Here is a 25,879-nt window from a genome sequence, read left to right as displayed (position 1 = left end):
CTGATAATTAGTAATAATAACGATTTAAAAACAATAAGAAATGAAGTCAGCCAACTCACAGTACACGCACTATTTCTACTTCATAGATGGAATGAAGAAAAGTTTTGTCAGAATGGTCGAATGCTGAGTTGAATTCCGGACTTCTCGATAGAAGCGCAAAAGCTCCAGTCAATCATATTTGTTGTGCAGTTGTATTTATCTTAACTTAAATATATTCCGTATCCTTTTTTTGTGTGTGTTGGTGAGGTGGGGAGAGTTCCATAATGATATGAAGGGTGTGAGCCAAGAACATGGTAACTAACAAATTTTCAATTGCTGAGTTACACAGCATCAGATAGGCAGCAACGCATACCGCTTCGTTTAATCCCTCATGTATAGACTTATGTGAAAAATCAGCTTTCCGACTTTCAAAATGGATTGTGCAGCAGAAAATTTCTAATTTCTTAAAATAGTAAAATTATGGGTTACCATGTTCTTATCTCACACCCTTCATGTTCAATCCCTCTTGTTAAAAATACAGAAAACTTGAGGACTGAATAAACCGTGATGGTGCTTATATAAAACTGTAGAATTTCAAGAATATACAAAACCAAAAGCTCTAGGTGTGCAGCCTTTAAGTGTATCATATAAATCTAAGTATTTTTCTTATGTTTTATTTTAATTTTATTTTGTTCCAAAAAGAGGGTATGGAATATTTTGAAGTAAAAATACTACATAGAATTTTGCTACTTATTTGAGTATTTTTTTAAAAGAAGTATTTACTTTTAGGGTTGGCAGGTTTACACCAGCTGTTTTTCTTTTTTTTTTTTTTTAAATAAACAACTGGTTTAAACCGAAAAAAAATATCAAGATGTCCCATGTTCAATTCTCGGTCGAACCACAACCCTTCTTTCATGCGTAAACAAAGTAGCGGTTCGGATGTCACTTTAAGCGAAAGTCTTCTCCTTGATAACCTCGGTATTACGTAAGGATGTTAAGCCTGAACATACGAAACGAAACTAAATTGTATATTTCTGCATGCCTGAATGCTGTTGTTTTATAAAGAAGCCAAGGTTGCTTAAATATACTGATATAAATTGACAAAATTTAACGATTGCCTACGTAGCTTCCAACATTAGCTTGGATTGTACTTTCAATGATATGTACGCACTAAATTTGTAATTTAATACCTCAGTTTTAGCGTACTGATTATGATACGTTGACCTTTAAATTTTACATGCAAAGCAATAACAGGATTTTTTCCGTTATTGTTTTACATTTAGAGTAATGACGGGATTTTCCCGATGGCTAGGGCGGGAGATTCTCAATTTAAGAAATTTACTGACCGGACTTCTTTAAGCTTATGTGACCTCTTCCAGCATAACCCCGTTGTTGCATAATAACACCAAGGCGAAACAAACTTATTTCTGTCAATATGTAATATAAATACATAAAGCAAAATATCTAAACCCAAAAAAACCTGGTTTAACCAAAAAAGCCTAGTTTAAACTCCCGCCAAAAAACGGGTTTTTGGCATTTTCAAAAACAACCATGGCTCTTGCCAACCCTGCTTACTTTTGTATGTAGGAGGTTAAAAAAAATCTTATCATATACATTGGTTAATCCTTTGGAATTCATAATGTAAATATGTTGAGAAGTAAAACGGTTTGAAATATCTTTTCGAAATTCATGGTTTATTTTCGAGGTTTTATATTATTATCGGCATCAACCACTAATTAAATGACTTTTTGTGTTCTAGAGAAGCGAAACAAAATCTGGTTTATCAATTTAAAGCAGAATTTTCAAAAAAGCCCAAAATTTCCCAAGCAAAAAAGCGAAGCAGAAAAAACCGAGTTTTTTTCAAAAAAGCCGGTTTTTTTCCGAGCCCTTGCATCTCTACTTATATGTACCACAGAAATGTAACATACTTAAAAGAGAACAATTCAAATCGTTGTATAGTCCGCATCAAAAAACCTGCAATATGAGCATGTAAGTTTATTGTGAAATTACACCTAATAGCCCAGGGAATCAACATAACGTCTAAATGGCACGAATCGCCCCATAAGACACTTCGGCGTCCTCCCCTGCACACTTATTATGGAGCAAAAGACTTCGTCGTTTCACAGTACTTACATACTTATGTTGCAGGTTTTTTGCTGCGGACTGTACAACCCCTCATTTTCCTAAACATCAGAACCGAGGGAAATAGAACCATATAAAAATTCAATTTGTAATTTCATTGTATGCAGGATGTTCGGAAACAACACCAATGAAGTTTGGAAATTATTATTTTTATAAAAACATGAACGTGACACACACACGTGCACCCACGTTGGTCTACAATATTTTTATGTTTTCGAGTGAGGAATCATTTCTCAATTTGTTGGTGTTGTTTACGAATTCCATGTATACAAGGTGGACTATTCATCTCGATACGTCCTTGTAACTTCTAAAGTAATGGACAAAAAAGGCTGGAAGTTTGCGCCCCGCAGTTAGTAGCAAAGGGAAACTGGCATATACTGTGCGTCTGTAAGGTTAACAATGTTGCCAACCAAATATAAAGTTTTATTTTTTCAAACCGCACTAAGTCAGGTTATTATATATTTCAAATCTACATGTAAAATGAAAACATACAATACTAGTCATGTAATGTTATAAACTACGGAAGCTACATTATTACAAACATCGAAAAGCTATCAAATTTCGGAGGATTCTACAACAGTAATACCGTAAGTGAGACAGATTGAGTAACGCACATCCAAAACACCTTAATGTCGGATACTATAGTCATCATACGGCGTATTTCTAACAAGTATAGACAAGGAGCTGACAATTTTAGTTTTTTTTTCTTTTTTAAAGTACTTTAGTGGCGGAGCACGATGGCTCAGTGGTAGAGCGCTTACCTCTTGTACATGGGATCTCTGATTCGATCCCCGGCCAAGTAAATTTGTTGTGAACAATATCGGTCAGTTTGTTTTCTCGGTTACTCCTACATTCTCATTCCACTGAATTTTCCATTATCATCATCATCATCATTACTTGTTTTAACCATCGTCTTCCTTAACCTAAAGGCATAACCGTGGGACGTTAAACTGAAAGATTTCATTTTTTTTTTTCAAAGAAAGATCTCGAAAGATTATTTCGAAAAAGTGTTTAGATAAGTATCATTTAAAAATATGTATATGGTTGTCAATAAAGATAATAATGCAGTTTACAGCACTTTCATATCTCAAACCATTCGGGAGATATAAAAAATGGTAAAACTTGATACATTGTTTAAAATGGCTTATTTCTTGGAACTTAAAAATGATTTTTGACTTACTTTGCTTCTATAACATTACTGTAACATTATATTTGCTTCTATAACTTTCGGTACGTGTAATTACAGTAAGTTCTCGGAATTCATAATTTTAAGCTATGTTACAGTTTTTACCACTTCTTTAGAACGGTTTGAGATATCTAATTGCTGTTTCCTATTGAAAACCTATTGAAAACCATCCATGCAACTGAGTAAGGTACTTATCTAAGAAGTTTTTCGAAATAATGACTTTTGAAAAACTTCTTGCAATAATCTCGCAAACAAAAAATAATCACGATTACAGTATTAGGTATTAAAGTACTTTGAATATGCATTACCTCGTCTGTCTCATTTGTGTTATTACTACTGTAGATGTTACGAAAATTTGGACGTTTGTGATACTGTAGCATCCTTAGTTTGCAAAACTGAATAACAAATCTGATAAGGTTTTAACATGTAAATTTGAAATATGAAATAACCCGACGTAGTGTCATTTGAAAAGATACAACTTTATGTTTAGTAAGCAACACTGCTAACATTTTGGTCTAACAAGTGTGGCAAACAATGTCCCCTGCCGATATTTGCATGATACAAAATTTCAGTGTTTTTTGACCATTAGTTTAAAAGTTACAAGCATATCAAGATAAATGGTCCACCCTTTTATGATACAGAATATAATTATTTACCGCTCGTGTTCTTGTTATATACAAATTACGTCTAGAACCTTGCCAGAACATTTACAACCAGGAGTAAAAAGACAACAAAATAAAAGGGAATGTATGTCGAGAATCAATCCACATGAAGTCTTCGTATTTCTAATTGTTCTATCAATCTACTTTAAATCTATCTAAATAAAGGAGACGGACTTTGCCTGAACTGACTTTTCCTTAAACTACCCACACGTGTGTTGAATGCATGTAGGTTTCACTTTCATTCCTTTAAAAGCACTCAGACCAGGGCCGTGTCGGGGGGGGTTCGGGAGAAAAAAGGAAAAAAGATAGGAAAAATTGCTTGGAATATATGGGGGCGCTGATTTTCCACGGCAAGGCCCTGCTTTAGACCAACACTGTGTCGGAGAGAAGCGTAGTTGTTGTATAAAGGTGACATGATAAAAATTTTCTATCACTGTTCAAAAGGAAAATCACTCTACAATTACGCGGAAAAAGATATAACCTGTCGACATCCTGAAACTTCGCGGCTACGAAGAAGGTATCGTTGGTAATCCATTTTGCTCGATGTTGGATGTATTTCTGTTAGTTGATACTTCTACTACCAAAAACAATAACAACAAAAATTAATTTTTCAATTTACCATTTCCATCATTTCGGGGTCATCAAAATCGTAAATAATGTGCTCCAAAATATCTCTATCAGCTACGAAGCCCAAAGCTCGAAACACAATCATTATAGGAATTTCCTGCTTGATGTATGGCAAAATGGCAATAATACGCTGTCCAATCGCAGACTTTTTGATGCTCTGTAAAGAACGAAAGTATCATCACATTACTATTTTATGCTTATATCTACATAATTCGATGTAAATTAAGGAAACTTATAGAATGCTGCAATCTAAAACACCTCTAATCAACACCTTGATCATGGACTACAGTAAAATTCAAAAGACTATATGATATTTACCTATATTTTGAGTTTCTACTAAATTTGACATTACCCTTACCCAAAAAGGTACAAACAACCATAAAGTTATTATTTTTCTTCAGAAATATACTTGTCTGTGTGTAAACCACTGCAAAACTGATGTGCGTTAAAAATATGCTACCGCTGACTCACCTGCCCACCTCTAGCCATCATGTTGACCCACAACGTGGAAGTAGGTCGTGAAGAATGTTCTAAACAAGAACGGATTTCAGCTTTATAAGCGTATTTGCTATCCTTCATGCTGAATACGTACACTGTGTTAGTAGCCATCTTCTCCTGGGCAATTAAAACCTACAAAAAATAAAAATATGTTAGTATACATCAAATGTACTGATACTAAAATAATAATTGTCTTAGGTAGTAACAGAAAATTACGAAATTATCTAGCGCTACTTCCTAATTCCATTCTGCCGCTGTAATATACTAGTGATGTTTTCTACTAATATAATAATAATACACCTGTACGTACTGCTTTAATTAACTTGACACAATATATAGGAAGCATTACAAAATAAATATTTATCTGACGAACAACAAATTAAATCTTAAGGGTGAAGTGTATATGTTCAGTTTTTCAAGAAAATGCAAAAACTAAACTAAAAAACCAAAAAGTTCATCGCCCGAAGACTAACTTCAGCACATTAACCTCTGTAGGTAGGGAGTGTGATTGCGAAAGCAAATTTTGAATTAAAGTCCCTCCACTACTTAGTTCCGATCTGCGAATAGAAAAGACCAACGAAGAGGTGCGAATCTCAACATGCTGGGGTTATCCGTCGAAGCGATGCAGTTTTTCAGCGCGGGAAATGTATATAGAAGTAGTGTTTAGGGGAAAATACGAGTAAATCAAGTACTAACATATTAACCCATTTGAACCCAAATTATTTTTTTATCGAATTTAATCTTGGTTCCCGTCAGATTGGTAGAAATAAAGGTAAATAACATATTTAAATACATTATGGTACACGAAAATGTCATGGACCCCTAATTCGGCAATGTTCCATTTTTGGAACAACGGGCCTGAAAGGGTACAGGTTTCTGAAAGAAAATATTTCAATTTAGCCAGGCTAAAGTATTATTTCGTTAAAATTTTAGGATACAGATTTTACAATAATTAGCAATATTCATTAGATACAAAGTATACAAATATTGAAACATGTTAATATTATGCATATCCACATAATAACAGATTTTTTCATTATAATTATTTTCCAATACATCACATTCTTACTACTGATGGAAGTAAAAGAAGCACTTCCATGTTGTGTTCCTTTCACTGTCCACATCTTGATTGTCTTTCTGATTTTACAATGAAATGTCCTTCTTTGTCATATCCCACTTCATTTATTGCTTCTTTGTTGACTGGTCGCAATATGTCTCCCAACAATTGCTGGTTGTTGGAATTACTTTTGTTATGCTACTTTGCAGAAGGCTGCCTATTATTACATGTACTAGTTTTCAGAGCTTAATCTCCAACAAACTCACCTATAAATTCATTTCTCAGCTGGTCGCTTTGCATTACTGTAAAAGAAGCTTCTCCCTTAGCGGGCAACTAATTTTTAGATAGCCTCTCTATATCTGTTTTTCTTCTTCCGAGAACTCTTCATTTTCTGGTGGTGTAATGACAATATCTGCAGCAAGACTATCTTCTCCGTTAGCAAGTATATTGATAATTTCGTCAACAGTCAATCTGAAATGGGGAGGGAGGATTTACATTTCTGGGCATCTATGGCCATGTTAGCCCGTCACGTTTGACACTCAGCGAGAACAGTCTCCAGGGAAAGGGAATGAAGAAAGTGTTGGGGAAGGAAGGAAGCGGCCTGGGACATATATGTTAGGTACCACCCCGGCATTTGGTTGGTGTGAACGAGAAAAGCCAGGAAAACCTCATTCAGGATGGCTGGTCTGAAAAGCTTCTTACACTTTTATGACCGAGAGCCCGCACCGTGAATCGAACCCGGAACCGCTCGCACTCTATCTGAAATAAAACAGTATTTCTAGAAATAAATAAAATCCATATGAAGTTGTAAAATACACATTTAAAATATAAAACAACAAAATATTTATTTATTTACAAGCTACCAGATACAGCTCAAAGGCCATTTTACACTGGAGTGATCAACATAATAACATTGGGGAAAAAAGTGAAAGGAAGCGGCCAGGGCCTGTAAAATTGTGTAGGCTCCTAATGATTCCCCTACAGTACCTATAAAATATAACTATATAATATGCCTTTATCTATGTCCAAAATTTACTGTTTTTATTTCACTGCAGTAAAGTGAAATCAATAATAAATGTTACAAAATGTAATTAGGCATTCCTAACAACTCCTACATATAGGCAAATAAATGTACGATCCAGTGAATGAGCGATCAAGACACCTGCAATTCTATTTGGCTGTCATGTTTCAACTGAAAAAGAGCTGCTTCGTGGCTAAGCGGTTAGCGTACACGCCTTTGGCATGGGAGACCGGGTTCGATTCCGGCGGAAGTTCATGTGGTTCGGATTCCACTTAAATGAATAGGCCAATTCTCATATAGCCTCGCTGCTGAAAGGAACGTTAAATTCACAATCAACTCAACTCAACTAAAAAGCGTACTGCGTGGGTGTAACAATTAAATCAATTTTTGTGTATAAATTTTCCCTCCTCCATGAGACCAATAAATTCCGAATGTAAGGGCAAAATGCCCTCAAAAGCGGCACAAATAGCATCAAATAAAAATACGCTCATAAAATGTACGAAACAATTACTAATTCATGCAATAAAATTGCCATATTCCATAACTTTATGGGTACATTTACGCCCGTTGTTCCAATAATGGAACAAACAAAACGCAAACTTCACGTACCCGTTCGAGCCCGCTGTTCCAATATTGGAACATTCAAAATTATAAAACGCTTTTATTAATAACAATCATAATCAATTATTGCATTTTACATGCACTGAAAACTTGATACTTCTCCTACCCAAATAGTATTATATAGGTAGAAAATTCATAAACGAACATAAAATTCACTTACCTCTTTTGAGAGGCCATAATTTGTTCTTATTCAACGCAACTAATATCGACAGCACACATCGTTCCCGCCAATTCAAGGCAAAGATACGTCATTTGCTAAACCATTGGTGCCAAATGAAGAGGTCCATACAAAAATTGTTACCTTTATTCACGTAATATGAAAAATAAAAGTAAAGTAAAAAATGTTCCAATTTTGGAACAACGGGTTCAAATGGGTTAAGAATAATACAAACGATTCTTGTCTGAATTTAACACTGTTTACACTAATGATAACAACATGGAAAGTTCCACATTTTATTTATGTTTTTATCTCATTAAACCTTAATTATTATAGTTATTCACACACATTACACGCTAAAATAATACGAATAAAATGGGCATTGGTGTCTTCATGGGAGGGAACTTAAGACTCCCTACAAATGGAATATGAGATCCTTAATCGGCAGCAAAATTATATTTATTCAGACAATAGAGCAATATTACAGAAATTAGGCATTACTTCTTTTCAGTAAAGTGGTACTTCTTTTCAGTAAGTACTAATATTGTTATCGCTCTTTCAAAAGCTTAAGATAAAAATTTGCAAGTATGAAATTTAAACTGAATCTTAAAAAAAAAAAAAAAAAAAAGAGACGGTGATGTTTACTGCATTCACAAATTTTCGGATCCAGCGGAGTTCGCAGTTCACATTCGGTTCCTTGGAGGCGTAGCTTAACTCAACGAATTAGGGATAAAGTAGTCAGTTCACTTCCGTTGTAATTGTAAAGGACATACCGAAAACTGGAGTGAAGAAAAATTGAAAATCAATCTACAAATACACATACAAATCTAAGTAATTACAGCTTCATTACAAAGATATTCGCTTGCGCATATCAATAAATGTTTTTCCCCATAAGAGATTTCCTGGCGTTATCTATGCACCGGAACATTTTATTTTTTAAATTAGTTATCATTTTATTACAGGGATGCAAATAACAACTCGCCCACTCACCGTAGTTCATCGGTGCGGGCGAGTATTTAATATAATACCGAAGATAACTAAATGATTTCTATTGTGCGATGTGGGCTAGTAGCTTTTTTCCTGGGCTAGTAAAATTTTGTTAGTTATTTTCATCCCTGTTTTATTATAAAACCTAACTGTACACATCGCATATACCAAGTGTACCTTTTCTGACCCGTTGATGATGAAATAGCCTCCTGGATCTAGTGGACACTCGTTCAATTCAGTGAGATCACGATCAGTCAATCCATTTAACAGGCAATACGTTGATCTTAACATAATTGGAATTTTCCCTGTAACAAAAAAGATAAAGCTGAGAAAAAGTAGATTGTAGGCACATCATAAACTGTCCGGTGTATAGTTTATCAATTCTCACAAGAGGAGGAGGAGAAAGCATACTAATCTACTTAATTTCGACCTTAAGCGCTGAAGTTATCCTTTTCCCCGAACACTAAAGGAAGTAACATGGAGTAGGGAGCTGTTAAAGTAAACCGGTGAACAAAACTACACGAATAAGCAAACAGTTAGGTTTCCTAAATATTGCAGAAAAATAATAACCCATAACGCACTACATAGGTAGTAATATTTCCTCCTTTATATATGTGTTCAGACACTTTTCTTCTAAACTATAAATAGTGAATTTTCATATGAAGTGATTATCTTAGAAGTGTTTATCAAATCTACAAATTATCGTGACGTCTCAAGTATCATGTAATAGTCACTCAAGAAATTCTGATGATAAAAAGGCATTATTCGAAATATAGCAAAAAAATATTACGACTATGTTCTCAAAACATTCTATGTGAATATAAAATTTAATTCATATGTTCCATTCGCTCGATTTCGAGACACACTCTTCTTGGATACTGGAAGTGTATCTGGCGAAACAATCGGAGTTATTAATATATACAAGATGGACCATTTATCTTGATATGCCCTTGTAATTTTTAAAATAATACATACAAAATATGAAAATTTCGTACCATGTAAATATCGACAAAGGAACATTGTTTGACATAATCTACAATATAACAGATTAACAGTGTTGCCAACCCAACAAAGTTGTATATTTTCAAATGGCATTACGCCACATTAATACAAAATTTACATGTAAAACAAGAACTAACAATACCATACTTATTTTATAGTGCTGCAAAGAACGCTACATTAGGAGAAACATCGAAAAACGATCAAATTTTGGAGAACTCTATAACAGTAATAACGCAAACCGTACGGTTGGGGTAAGCCACATACAATGTACCTACTTTAGAATCAAATACTACGGTCATTTAAGAATTAAAGTATATCTACTTTTCAAGATGGTTTTCAATAGTCAATGCCGTTTACAGCAATTTGATATATCAAAATATTCCAGAAATAAGAAAAAAAATATTAAATTTGATATATTGCTTAAAATGACGTATTTATGGGAACAATTTTCAAAAGATTGGATTTAATTTCCTTCCATAATATTGAAACAATATTTTGGTACGTGAAATTACAGTAAGTTATCCGAATTACGTAATATTAAGCAGTGTTGCAACCTTTACCAGTATTTACCTTATTTCTAGAACGGTTTTAGATATCAAATTGCTGTAAACGGCATTATGATCTCAGGCCTAATACCTATTCAAAGCCATCTATGCAATTACATGAAATATTTATCTAAGTACTTTTCCGAAATAAAAACTTTTGAAAAAATTCATTCTCAATTCTTTGTTATTTTGTTCCTATTCATTCGAAATACATTGCATCACGATACTATCATAGTATTGGATGTGCATCGTCCCGTCTGTCTCACTTACCTTATTGCTACAAAGGACACCAAACTGTGTGTTTGTCATACTGTAGCGTCCTTAGTTTGCAACACTGAATATCAAATGTTATATTGAAATTGCTCGTTTAGCATGTAGATTTGAAATATATAATAACTTGACGTAGTTCCATTGGAAAAAAAGTTACTAGTTGGGTTGGCAACACTGTTTATCTGGTAGTATCACAGGATATAGCAAACAATGTCCCTCTGTCGACACTTGCACCGTACAATAACTCAGCGTTCATTGTCCATTAGTTCGAAAGTTACAAGAACGTACCTAGATAAACAGTCCATCTTGTAGGAAATGTTCATTTCCATTATATTGAAGGAAGTGCCTACATAAATCACGTACTTCTTGTTCTAAACATACATCACCTTGTATTATTTCGACTCACCTATAAAAGTCTTTTGATGTTGTGTCTCCACAGGGTCTTCACCTTCTTTGATAACGGTCTTTGTGATATCCACGTACAGTGGGGCAGAATACGTTAAGTTTCTCAATCTAGCCTCGTTCGGCATCATTGGCGTGGGTGCTCCATCCTTCTCCCAATGGGTTGGTTTCGACAAGTAGATTTGTTCGAATTTCAGCAGGTAGCGAGGCTACATCCAACAGAGAAGCAAACATTTTACTAAGAACATAGAAATGTATAACACAGAGATTTTATTATTCATTATTTTATTGATTAGCAAGTGTACGATATGGTTTTTAAAGGAAAAGTAGTTGTCAGCTTCTTTTAATATTTATTTACTACCATATTACATTTATATATTTTCCAGCACATCATGCTTAATTTTAGCTACCCGTTATTCTCGTTTTCTTTAGCCTGAGTTTTCCTTCACAGCAGAAATAAGAGCAGTTATTTCAAACTCTAATTTACAAAATATTATTAACGAACGACTAACAAAGCAGAAACAATTGCTTTAGTTTAACCTTTTCAGGACGGACAGGGATTTCAAGAATATCGTACACCTTTACGTCGGCGGCCCTAGTACCCGTTCTAACTGTCACATAGGGACAAGAAAGATACCTCGCTGTAAAGATTATAGAACACAAATTTTGTGATCCCCGTGCCAAACTCGTCGAACAGGGCACAAAATTTCGAAGTCAGATGCACTCGCCAATCCAAAAATGATGATCGCCAGTATCTCTCACATACAAAGTATGAGTGTCCCCCGGCCTTTGGTTTTACAAAGAGATTACATCAGGGTATGAAATTTCAAAACCAGAAAATTAGATTCAGGATAATCAGTTTTGAATTGGACAATTCATATACATGTTAAAAATTATCTTACCTTTTAAGATTTTACGTTTGTGTAACGGTCTCTTTCTGTATTGAAGTACCAGTTGTCGAAAGCAGTTAGGTCACCAGTGATAACGGTATATCATGCAAATATCTACTTTTTAAAAAATATTTTATGTATTTACTTATTTTTTATTTACCACTGACATCGTGACGTGATTTGTTGATCTATTTTAGATACTGGGATGTCCCCTCAGCTGTTCTAACTTTCAAACAGCGGGAGAAACTACTTCACTTTCCATGTCTGTTGTGAAGACTTAACATTCCGTGTTTTCTCTCACTCAGACAATTATTTTCGTGCGAAGCAGAAATTGCGCAGCCCTCTGTGTATAGGCAAAAACCATTCCTTACGAGAATGACCCTGTACATATTTTTCGAAATATATTTTGGTCTACCCTGACGTTAGCAGCCCTAGCGACGCTCCTGATTGTCACAGAGATATAAGCCATACTTCGCTGGAAATTTTATGGGACACAGATTCCAACGAGGTAACTTTTGTGCTCTCTGTGACAATTGGAACAAGTTTCTCCCCCCTCCAAATGCTGAGGGAGAGGAGGAACAAAAAACATCCAAATTTCCCCCCTTCCCTTCCGCTCCAGGACGGGATGTGGATGAAATGCACACCACTGGAAAGTTTCATCCTTCGTGAAGAGATAGACAACTAAATCATCTCTCTACGTTGATTAGGAACCGGGTTACGAAGGTTTAAACTGCTGGCTCAGTCCTTGAGCCGATAGTCCTGAAAAGGTTGAAATAACAACTTCAGAGTTATTTCAAACTGAAGCTCTTTGAATGTTCTGTATTAGCCCGTACTCTAAACCAGGATCATTTAAGAAAAGGAATGATCAGAATCTGCATTTAAACGACAAGTTAAAGGGTAACTCTGGAAGACTTAGCCAGTAGCTAACCTAAGTTGGACATTATTTAATAGGCCTTCCTATGCTAAATTACACAACTAGAGGCAATAAGCTGTACAATACTGCATCGCGTTGTCTGAATTTGTAACAAGAACAATCTCTGATTAAAAAATACTTTTACACATAATTTGGCACCCACCATCCTACATGCATTAAAAAAAATGGATTCAATGCTTACAGGTGTTTCTATTTCTCCCGAAGTGTGCTGAGCTTCTGCCTGCAGATCAATTTGTGGTGAATCTTCCACAATACGCTGCACAGACATCTGAATAAATTCATCGAAAGAGTCTAACTGCTGTCTCACGAGACCCTTCTCATCGAAATAAGCGTTAATTACGATCCAGCACGCTTCCTGCCACAACTCGGACGATATCTCCTCGCCATCTTCCTCCTCGTATTGGTCTGAAAATAAGGTAAAAGTAAAATGTACATACTTAATAAAAATAATGTCTAATCATTAAATAACAGGCATTTCAAAAATGGTTAACTCTTGATGATATACAAAGAATAGAAAAGTGGACGACTGAACCGGAACTCAAACACGGGAGCTTCGGCGTACCGTGCCGATGCGCGAACCACTACGCTAGCCAGTCCACTTCCCACAATAGCCATACACCCTCTCACTCTTGAAGTCGGTGCTCTTTACTTGACCACATGGCTTGTACAGTCAGCGAAAAAAGTTCTTTCCGTTTGATGAAAATAATTTCGTAAATAACTTTAGAATGGAAGGACAATTCGAGTAGTTTTCAGTAAATTAAAAAGAATGTAATTTCTGTACGTTCCAGCCATACCACAGTTATTCCCCAAATAAATCTTACGAACTCTTGTCGCTGACTGTACCACAATCTAACTGTTGTGCCTGGATAATTCAGTATCTATATTCAAAACACTTCTGACTACTGTATGGTCATTATACATTAATGCAAGGAAGTAACAATCGGATTTTTAATACATTAAATCCTTCCTAGGCGCGAATTGAGTTCTGAAGCATAGCTTGTATAGATTCTGCGTGAATGCAAATGTCGGCTTTCATATCTGGAAAGATAACCGTGGTAAAACATTATATTAAACATTTCCTTTAAATTCTACAAGCATCTTCCTTTAGCAATTTAAGACAATAAACTTGCATCCGATTTATCAGTATCAAGTATTAATTTATTTAGTTCGTTTATATGCAATTCTGAATTTACTAGCGGAACTTATCCTAGAAGTAATTCTGCAACTGATATGTTAATTTCAAACTGATATTTTGGTTTGAAATTAACATATCAGTTACAGAATCCGTTCTGAGTTTCCAGCATACATCGTCAAAGTTCCACATTGTTCTTTTCAGGCTACTGTGATGTTTATTAGTTGGAATGAGTTTTATTCAAACCTCCTGTTTTGAAACAAGAACAAAGTACAGCTGATACAAACTAAATTATAATACTAAATCTTTAACAGCACGGAAGATATTGAACTACAGTATCTCAGAGTAAGCAAGCTAATCATTCATCTTTTCAGCCACACTATGGGCTGGAAGACATATGACTCCGTCCTCTGAAAATTATACTATCCATTAACCAGGGCTCAAAGTGGTCAGGTCTCTTCTAAATAGTTGAAAAGTGACCAAAATCTCATCAAAAAGTAACTTTAAACCTTGATGCCAAACTTGGGCATAAATTGAATTTTAATTTCTTTTTCAACAAATTAGGGACGGCTGGATCATAGCTGCAATACGTAATGATTTAACATGTTCGATCAAAGCAAATAATGTGGATTATGTTTGTCTTTATCCATTTATTTTAATATTTTTCTTAGAAAATTGTCAATGAAAACATAAATCACACGAAAAATTTACTTTACCCCACCCCCAAAGTAACTTTTAGTGAAAAACTTGAAAAAAGTAACTTTTAGGGACCAATTTGAAAAAAAGTAACTTTTATTTTTTTAAAAAAATGACTCGCTAAGAGCCCTGGATTAACCTAGTCTCGAGGTCATGATTATGACTGAAATGAAAATTTCGTACTTCTTGGTAAAACATTCCGCAGAGAAAACTTACGGTGATAGGAACTTATGGTGCAGATTGAGAATACATAGTAAAATACAAAAGGTAATTACGATTAAAATGAGAGAGTGCATACGAAAGAGTACTGTCGAAGATATTAGTTTCCACTGGCGAAGCATTTCTACACAATGCAGGAGACGACTGTGAAACATATTGATTTCCACCAAGGCAATCTTTCTGCACAATGTAGGGAACGTGTATTTTATGTTTACAAGAACAGAGTCAATACTGTGAAAAGCATTACCAAATTTTGACACATTTCTTACATTTTTAGGTTAGAGCTTTGTATTTCTTTTAGCAGAGCATGAACTAAATGAAGAGCTCCATTACTACTTGCAGATTGACTTTAGGAGGGCTTAGTATAAATACAATGCGGACGTATGGGCAAAAACTACAGTGCATAAAACACGAACCGGCAAGTCCTTTATTTCGCCATTTCATTCATTTTTTCGATTCAGTGATTTGATCTTTCGATTCCGGTTTTGAGGGCATACCTGCTCCGCTAACTTGGTTGCTGGTATCGTCATGTGGTACGTGATGTTGTGCAGTTGATGTTTTATTTTGTTTGAACGGGGAATTATGGATATCTTGTGTCGCCGTCCTCAATGTTTCACATGGCTAGTTGTAGGTGCAAGTGGTTCGTTTCCAAACTCTTACTATGATCGTGGTGTCAGGCTGTCGAAATTAGTGTGAGAAACTGATACTGATACTTATAGATTTTGTTACACTGTGAAATTATTGGACCTTAGGAGGAGTTGCAGCGTTTGTTAAAAAGAGCAAACGCAATGCAATGTCAGTTTTATTAACGGATTTAAGTAGGAAGTACGTGATATTCTTTTACTTCGCTTCAAGTTTGTGTCTGGAGTTACGAAGTATGAGAATATTATTTATGAAAGTTTATTTGGACCTGTATTAAGCATGAATTGCTGGAAAGGATACTCATCGTTAGATAGTGGTCAGTGGAAGCATTTGACTGTGAGCAATTCTTATAACTTTGTGGACGTTGTAAGAGGGGAATATACGCAAACTATTCAGAATTTTTGGTGACATTTGAAGAGGAGTTTGAGCTCCATGCGTATGTCAGAAGGGATGATGTTGCAATTTGGACATTATTTATGAAATAGGAAATTTTGTTCCGGTTACAGAATCGGGCAAAAGTATTATTTATGAGGCATCCTGTGGAACTGTACACGCAGCACTGAAATATCAGGATTTATTTTTTCCGTAGTTGTAAAATATTTATTTGGTTTTGTTTGCTGTTGTTTCATTTCAAGTACATAGTTCTGTGAAATTTCCAATGTACTTAACTGTAGTTTTTTTAAACTGTAATGGGGTTAGAAGGGCTTGCCCCATGTCATGTGCTTTATTTTTCATTATAAAAGTGTGGTGGTTCTTGTTGTAGTTGAATCTATTATTTAATGTGTAATGTATTTTAAGTTTTGTCGGTTAGAATTGATACGATACGAAATTCACCCAGTCCTGTATGTATTAATACTTGAAATATGAAATGTTGTAAATAATAGTAGAATCATCACAGTCGGAACCGCTAGGATTTCTAACAGATTCGATTCGTAAGGAACTGCTTTCTGGTGACATTTAACGAACTGTTCCGAGGAATCAGTTCTTTATAAATCGGTTTATTGAACGATTCAATTGAATGAAATGGCTAAAGACTTGCGCATGAACCACCTTGCTATCTAACCAAGTCAGGGCACGAGTGGAGCAGGGAGCGAGGGGTTGCGAGGCGCGTCAGCGACGGGGGTACGGATAAACTTACACATATAGTACTTTCACTAACACTCAAAATTCCTTTCATACTGTGCACTAACAGTAATAACATTCACACTCTTATTCCTTTAGAAAAGTGTTTCATACCGTACTTTATCTAAAAATTTTCTATATGGTAGAACCGTCTGCCCGAATGAAGCCCTATGAAATCATGCAAAGCGCTCTGATGTTATACGATAACGGTAAATGTTTAGCAGACGGGGTTCAGAAGTACATACAAAATACAAAATTTACGGGAGAACTGGAAGATGTACTCAGACCTAACATAACCCAACCAAATCTAACCAAAACTGAACTAAGCAAAACTAACTAAATAGAAATAAACGAAATTCTGTCAATTTTTTTCGAAAATTATGCCGAACACCTACACTAATATAATGTAATAAAGAGGTAAGTCTTTACTTTGACTCCAACTGTGACTTTAATCGGTTCTTATAGGTTCAGTTACTTCCTGGAACTGTTTGTGCGTGAGTCACTTGTTAGAACTGTTCGTGCTTTTGGTGTGACGTCTTAGTTCATATTTTTCCCACTAGGTGTTTGTGTAGTCATATGGTAGTTGGTTAGTAGTCACATGTTCTGTGTGCATGTATGTGTGTGCAGCTGTTTGTGGCATGCGGGAGCGCGTAATTGAATTGGTTGAATTGAGTTAGAGAAAACCTATCATAGTTGTGGTCTAAACTGAAGATATTTTCGACGTATTCTAAAAGTGGACGTTTATTGGTTTCTTGTTTGTAATAATAGCAAGTGTGCTCGGTTTAATAAAACGACGTGTGTGCGGAAAGGAACATTTTTCAGTAATGTTGAGTATTGTGCATGAGTTCTTGGTATCTTATTTTTTCGTGTGTGGAATCAGCAGTTATGAGTTCATTATTCATGAGATTTCTCCTATGGCGAAATGGTGAGTGTTTTCTTTTTTTAATTCATATTATTTTTATTCTTGATTTGTTTTGCATTTGAGTATTAGGCAAAGTATTTGGTTTGCTGCTGCTTGTCCTATTGTCTTGTTGAGATGTATTTTTTTTTCTTTGTCATGCACTGATTTATGATTAGAGACGAGTGTTTTTTTTTTTTAATTTTTCCCTTCTTATCTTAGCTTTATAGTAGTGGTGTGATTATTTATTATTATTTTGGATGTTTTTATGGTACTTGAGCGGGGGGGTTGGGGGCGGTAGCCCCCCATTTAGATCTCAAAATTCATAGTCACCGCTTCACCTGAATTGATGTTTAGTAACATTGTGGCCCTTGTACTTATAGTATAATTCTTAACTTCGTATAGTAACATTGTGGCCCTTGTACTTATAGTATAATTCTTAACATCGTATAGTAACATTGTGGCCCTTGTACTTATAGTATAATTCTTAACATCGTATAGTAACATTGTGGCCCTTGTACTTATAGTATAATTCTTAACATCGTACATTACTTTTACTGTGTTAGTAATTGTAATCGATTCATGTGATCCGGTTCCGGGAGCAGTTTAGGAATGATTCCTAAACTGCTCCGGGAACCGGATCACATGAATCGGTTGAAGTCACAGTTGGAGTCAAAGTAAAAATTTGCCCATTTTTTTTAGAAAAAAAAAAGCTGGATTTCTTCTGCTAAACATTGTCCTGCGATAACAAAAGCTTTGCATTATTCTCGTTTATTCGCAAATCTTCCATCGCTAATGCGCCTGCTCCCTGCACTGCTGCGCTCCTGCCCTGGCTCAGTTAAAAACCATTCTCTCTTCAGTGGCTACATTGCATAAATTGGTTTGTGTTTTTGCATAGTCGTATGTATGACATCCATTCGCATATTCACACCCGCTAAGGGAAGTCGTCGTAAAGTGAATCTGCACCCATAATTTTAACTGCAACCCTAAGAAAATTTTTAAGGCACCCCAGGCAGTTTTTTTTTTTTTTTTGATGGAGTATAGCCCGCTCCCCCCAGTGATTTTTAACGAATCATAGTGATTCTAATGATTCATATTATTTCATAATGAATCGGAATCGCATCTTATAAAGATTTAAGATGTAAATTTTGTAATAAGGAAGCTTTAGTATAAGTAGTGGTAGTAGTAGGAGGAGGAACGGTTGGATTCTGTTCTCGATATATGTAGTAGTAGTAGTATGTAGTAGTAGTAGTAGTAACAGTAGTAGTGACTCCTCCAGTTCCGGTGACAAGTAACCGGGGGCAGCGAGCTATACACAAGCCTTTTTTTTTTTTTTTTTTAAAGCGGACTATCTTTAATGTGCATAATCTTCTGATGTTTGGCACTAAACTTGTTTTCTACATATGGGGCAGTTGTTATTCTGACACTTTTGCTGCGAGTTGTGTCGATATCCTGTCTCATTAGTAAAATTCAGTTTGTTCATAAATTATATGTTTATCCCAAAGATGATGCGACATACACGTAGCGTTCGAGCGTTTAATCATCTATATGATAACTTACCGATTATAAAATGTGAAGTTGGATTATCTTACAGCTTACCGATTTGGCTCACTTACCAGTATGTTATTCACTTATAGTTTTCATATTTCTTATAATATAATACTCACCTTCGTCTAGGTCATACATTTTCAATATAACTTGTTGCACGAAACAAAGCACATACAAAAATTATTTACAAGAAATATTCACTATTTATTCTACAAAACGTTTCTTTTACATCACAATCCACAAATTGTATGCACACAACCTTCTGCAACTTCTGCGCTACCAGGACGTACCAGTGATGCCAACCTGAAACAATATGAAATCCCATGTCGAGAGGCAAAAAATCCCATTTTACATGTGAATTTCCCACGTTATACTAATTACAAGTATGCTACAACATTAAAAATTAAATTTCTCTGTGTTACTCACTTTTTACAATATCTAAATGAATAAGCCTTAAATTTCGATCTTCTCGAAAAATCCCATATATCCTGCTTATTATCCCTTTCCGAGAAAATAAGGTCAAAAACTCCCACGATATGGGATTTTTCCAAACAGGTACCAGTTCAGGTTCAGGTTCAGGTTCAAGGTATTTTCCTTCCTTAGTGGTACCAACCAGGTTATAAAATCCCATCTCTAGTGTCTGAAAGTCCCATTTTGCTTGTCAATTACCCACGCTATAGTAATTAAATAATAATAATAATAATAATAATAATAATAATAATAATAATAATAATAATAATAATAATAATAATAATAACTTTATTTTCAGTGCTGTGAACAGCTCATTGGCAAAAGTACAGCACTATGTTAGGACTATTATACAATCATTTAAAACAGACCAGAAAATTTGTGATATAGAATGAATATTAGTAGGTTATGACCCTTGTCAGAAGTTTAATATATTTACATTACAAGATTAAAGCTAATTATAAAATAAGATTAAAATAGATACAGTCAATATCATAAAATACTATTAACAGAACTATGGAAATTAAAGTTTCATTTAACTATCGTTAAAATAATGAGTCAACTTTGCTTAAAATTTCGTATCTTCTATGTAAAAGATCCTGGTTACCTATTGTCACATTTCTACATAAAATATTGGTTATTTGAATAAAATTTTATAAATAAAGAATCTAAAGATATGTAATAATAATAAAATGAAGGCCCTTGTCGTGAAGTTAAAACAAATTAATCTTTGGAAAAAATATAATTAAATAAAATAATTGCTCTATTGTTTCTCCCAATAAATGTTCATTTTAAACTGTTATAAGACATTGTCACTCTTCTCAATATTTCGCGTTTTGAATTTAGTGCTACCAATGTTGACTGACTTCTTACACTATAACACGGCACTCTTATTCCTATATTTTCCAAGCAGTAATCGCTACTATATTTATTATCCAATACCATTTGAATAAAGTATTTATCCATAAAATTTCTTCTTTCTGCTAGAGATTGAAGTCCCCAAAAAGTTAACCAATATTCATACTCGTGTGAATAGTAGTCCTTTTTCATTTTATAACATAGTAGTCGTATAAAACATTTCTGTACTGCTTCAAGTTTGTTAATAAGTATATTAGACAAGCTGTTCCAAACGACTGAACCAAATTCAAGTTTGGATCTAACAAGTTCCAAATTCAAGTTGGATCTATAATAATAATAATAATAATAATAATAATAATAATAATAATAATAATAATAATAATAATAATAATAATAATAATAATAATAATAATAATAATAATAATCTGTATTGGAGACTGAATCTCATTGCTCTCTGCGACAAGGATATATTTTGGTGTGATTTAATACTTTTACTACGTAAATAAAGACTATTTTAATAATAAAATTACAATAATAATAATATGTAAAACGAAACCATTCGATCTTCCATGAATATAAAATAGTTTTTGTATTAGTATTCTTTAAGCAAAAAGAAGCATCTTTTGTTGACAGAAATGCAATGTCCTTCACACTTTTGTGTCATCACTTCATGCTGAGCTTAACGATGCTAGAAAAATGTTTTTCACACATCTGATGGGATCTGATCTGATTGAGTATAGCGTCCCTTTCACTAGCAAGGCTATAGAAGACGTGAACCTACAGCTTAAGGTAGGGAGTCCGAACCAAATGAACACCTGCCAGAAATCGAACCCAGGTCTCCCACACAAAAGGCACACACGTTAACTGCTTAGCCACGAGGGTGCTCCGCACATTTTGAACAGAAAATTTTGGAAGTTGATTGTTTTCCGTTTCGTTTTGTTTTCTTTCTTTTACTTGTATCTCGTTTAATATTGTTCTTTCTTTCTTTCTTCATTCATTTTTTCATTATTTTACTTTGCTGCATTACAATTTTTGTTCTTTGACGGTTGAGTTTTGGTTATCATACTACACTCAACAAACCACTTCCTCTGTAGCACGAATTTTCGAGATAAAACAAATAGTTCTGGTTAAAATTTGAGATGTAAACTAATTTCACTCTCTTCGCTCACTCATTATAATTTTTCGTCCTAGAGAATTTTGTCGACATGGATTTTATATACGAAAATCTCTTGTTTACAATTTCGATGAAAATACCCTTTCTCTTTTGTAAAATTGGGGGCGCGGTGGCTCAGTGGTAGAGCGTTCACCTCTGGTGCATGGGGTCCCGGGTTCAAACCCTGCTCCCGCCAAGTGAACTTTGTGGTGGACAAACACCGTGCTCGTGGGTTTTCTCGGGGTTCTCCCGTTTCCTCCCACTTTCTTCATTCCACCATTTCACTCATCTCTCATCATCACCGTCTCCTTAAGCCTAACCGACATAACAGTGGGACGTAAAACTTAACGATTTCATTTAATTTCTTTTGTAAAACTGTAAAATCCCACAAAATGGGATTTTTCTCTCGGGTTGGCATCACTGCTAAGTACTACTACACCTAGTACCAGGGATCTTATAAAATATCTATTTTATAAGATCTTTGCCTAGTACTATACTTCCCTTCTCAACATCTGCATCTGCGCAGGAAGTATCAATGCACATTTGTTCCTTTCGGTTCGGAAGTGATGCTTTCTTCACTTCTTATTTATCTTGTGGTCTCATTCCATACGGATTTACGTCAATGCAACACAAAATTTGTTTCAGTTCGCGATTTTCATGATTAATGTTATTCTATTGAATAATCCCACGACATAAACATTATAGTATCTTATGTACAGTATTTCGTCAATTTCATCAATTGCTGGCAGTGGTGGGTTCGTCTGGATTGGGTAGCCTATAATCAGAGGAGGACTGGTAGTATAAGGGCCCACTCGGAGAATGATGCTAAAGGGCCTTGCTGAATAACGAGTTGGTCTGGAGTCTGGACTGCCTTTTGAGGAATGAGCCCTTAGCTGGAGACTTGGATGGCTAAACCCCCGTCCCCACGAAATGTAAAGTTGTGTATGCTATCTATAGCCAAGTATTATTTCGCTTTCTTTATTTTCTACAGCCTGAAAATCTTTGCAATGGATCGTACATGTGGCTTCAAAGCAGCGACTGTTTATATTGAAAGAGATCTGAATATGATACGATTCCATCTTCTATGAGGAATTTTCATAAATGGTACATGCAAATGAGTGAATAAATTAAAATAAATTTTATTGCAGAGTAGGTAATTGGGGAGGAGAGCGGGTTCGAACCCTACCGTCGACCATGCTGATTGAAGTTTTCCAGGGTTTTTCTCAGTCACATCAGACGAATGCCTGGATGGTATCTTGAATAAGACCCTGGGCGCTCCATTCCCAATCCGTTTGCTCGGAGGCGTGCGTTGGGGGACGTCATCACTCGGTCTTGCGAAGGGCTTAGGTTAAAATCCTGTTCAAATAAAGTTTCCCTTTTCTCTATACAGATAGCAACTTAAAATGACAGTTTTCCTCGTAAAACCTCATTTCCCTCCAGCTATCAGTCTATCCGGTGTAAGTATGAACTTCGATTAATGTAGGTCTAATACATAATGTAGGTTATGTAGGTAATGTAGGTTATTTCCAATCTAGCGGGCAGTGTACATACTTTTCTACTTATAGTTAGGTCAATGTTATTGCTTTCCCACAAGAACGCGCACACAAGTTTCATCTTGTTTTTACTTTTCCTTAACTACTTCTTATTTTTTCGGGGGGGAGGCGATTTTTCAAGTAGCTTGGAGCAGTGTTGATTCACTTTTGTACTAGGGGGCAATAAAAATTTGAGAGGAGCTCGCAGGAATCTCGCAGCAAAACTCGCGACTTCTTATTATCAGATTGGTTGCAATAACCAACATATTGCCATTTTTTCCCTAAGTAATGTTGTAAAGCGTTTATGTGCATCTGGGGACCGCAGTGGCTCAGTAATAGACCGCTCACCTCTGGTGCATGGTATCCCGGGTTCGATCCCAGCTCGCTCCAAGTGAACTTTGTGGTGGACAAACACCGTGTGCGTTGGTTTCCTCGAGGTTCTCCCGTTTTCTTCCACTTTCTTCATTCCCCCAATTCATTCACTTCTCATAACCTTGGGACGTAAAACTAAAATATTTCATTTCATTTTTGTGTACGTCTGTATCTAATTTCCAGGTTCTTATTTAAATTCGGCTTTATACGAGAACGCCGTTTGTTAATTAGAACAATTAGGTTGGGCAAAAGAAGAAACTAATTTTCCTTTTTTTTAAATCTTTGCTTTTAAGACTTTTATTTCTGAAAAAAATAAACAGAACAAAACAAATATTTCAATACATGTGTAATTATATATATTCTAGGGGGTGCATATATATTCTAGGGGTTGCTCAACCCCCTTGAACATGTCTGAATTTAACACTGGCTTGGAGACCGGAGACCTCCATGCAAATTAATCTGGCACTGGCCGTCTTCCCGTTGTTGCTGACATCCCACAAATGAAAATAAATGAATTATATATATATATATATATATATATATATATATATATATATATATATATATATATATATATATATATATATATATATATATATATATACAGAGTGAATCAAAAGTCTGGACACGGTGGAATAAATCGAGAACTTAACTTCGAATCGAAAAATCAAAAAACACGTGTTTAGTAATATTAAAAAAACTATCTGATGAAACCAAACTCGACCCTCTAGACCCACCCCCTGGGGGCTGGGGTGGGGTCAACTTTGAAATTTCAAATAGAAACCCCAATTTTTGATTGCAGATTTGGATTCTACGGCCCAGACTGTGTAAGGTTTCATCAACACTTTTCCGTCGATGCATTATATGGCGCCATAATCGGCGAAAGTAAATTAACTGTTTGGGGTGAAAAAGAAAGACATTTTGCTGTTAGACCGAGAATCGTTACCAACAGATCCGTCACCGTTAACGACCTGCCACTTATAAACGAATCGCTCAGGTGAACGTCGCTTTAACATGTGAATCAACGAACGAGCAATGCCATCCCAATGTTGCAATCCCATGTCACGTGCCACTAAACGTGTTATAATTCACACATCCATACGTTGCATGTGAGAAGAGAAAACAATAATGAAACGAATAACACGCACACACACACTCACACACAGGTATCACTTCTTGTACAAATGCTCCACTATAATGCCCAAATTACAGGTTACGCCTATAACCTTCGTCATGTCTATCCCGAACGAAAGTTCGATCAACGTACTTAAGAGGACTCCATGCCACGAAAATGAAATGAAATTTTTGAGTTTTAGGTTCCACGATTTTGCCGGTTAGGCTAAAGGAGACGGTGATTATGAGAGAGATGAATGAAATGGTGGAATTAAGAAAGTGGGAGGAAACGGGAGATCCCCGAAAAAACCCACGCACACGGTGTTTGTCCACCACAAAGTTCATTTGGCGGGAGCAGGTTTTGAACCCAGGACCCCAAGAACCAGAGGTGAACGCTCTACCACTGAGCCACCGTGGCCCCATCCATGCCACGAAATTAAGGTGGTACCATACATATGTATTGAAATGTGCACTCTGTTCACACAATGCTCTTTAGTGGTAACTCCTTTAGTTTTGAGGGAGCCGCGGTGGCTCAGTGGTAGAGCGTTCACCTCTGGTGCTTGGTGTCCCGGGTTCGATCCCAGCCCCCGCCAAGTGAACTTTGTGGTGGACAAACACCGTGTGCGTGGGTTTTCTCGGGGTTCTCCCGTTTCCTCCCACTTTCTTCATTCCACCATTTCATTCATTTCTCATTATCACCGTCTCCTTTAGCCTAACCGGCATAACCGTGGGACGTAGAACTCAAAGATTTCATTTCATTTTTTTCCTTTAGTTTTGAAATTATATTGGAACGACAAAATCTAATCTTGTCTAGGGTCCGATGTGATCAATTTATTGATGACACATTAATAATGTCGTATTTATGATTTTGTTTCGGGAGGGGCTTTGCTAACTTTCGGGGGGGCTTTGCCTGGAAATGTGAAAATTCTGCAAGATATTTCATTTATTTTACTATACTAAGATTTCGGGGGGGGGCTTAAGCCCGGAAGCCACCCCCCTAAATACGCCACTGCACATTATAGACATTTAAAAATTAAAGGATGAAAGGATTAAAAATAAAAATAAAACATACTACTACAGACTACTACCCTTTACAGACTACTACTACTACCACTACTACTACTACTACTACAACTACTACTACTA

At 35.6% G+C, this 25,879-nt stretch overlaps 1 protein-coding gene across 1 annotated transcript in view; it reads right to left on the bottom strand.

The window, feature by feature from the left end:
• The window catches only part of Polr2B (RNA polymerase II subunit RpII140), a gene marked incomplete in the record, with an annotated part of 60,646 nt that extends 41,122 nt beyond the window's left edge, over positions 1-19,524 (bottom strand). Inside the window, 6 exon segments of the mRNA XM_081734592.1 lie at positions 4,589-4,753; positions 5,068-5,226; positions 9,115-9,242; positions 11,161-11,365; positions 13,162-13,385; positions 19,357-19,524. Of these exon segments, the coding sequence (XP_081590718.1) occupies positions 4,589-4,753; positions 5,068-5,226; positions 9,115-9,242; positions 11,161-11,365; positions 13,162-13,385; positions 19,357-19,375 (900 nt within the window).
• Between the last annotated feature and the right edge of the window lie 6,355 nt (positions 19,525-25,879).

The sequence above is a fragment of the Thermobia domestica genome, chromosome 12 (genome assembly GCF_964235325.1).
Source record: "Thermobia domestica chromosome 12, izTheDome1.hap1.1, whole genome shotgun sequence".
Taxonomy (NCBI): Eukaryota; Metazoa; Arthropoda; class Insecta; order Zygentoma; family Lepismatidae; genus Thermobia; species Thermobia domestica.
This window is presented reverse-complemented; position numbering and strand designations above follow the sequence as displayed.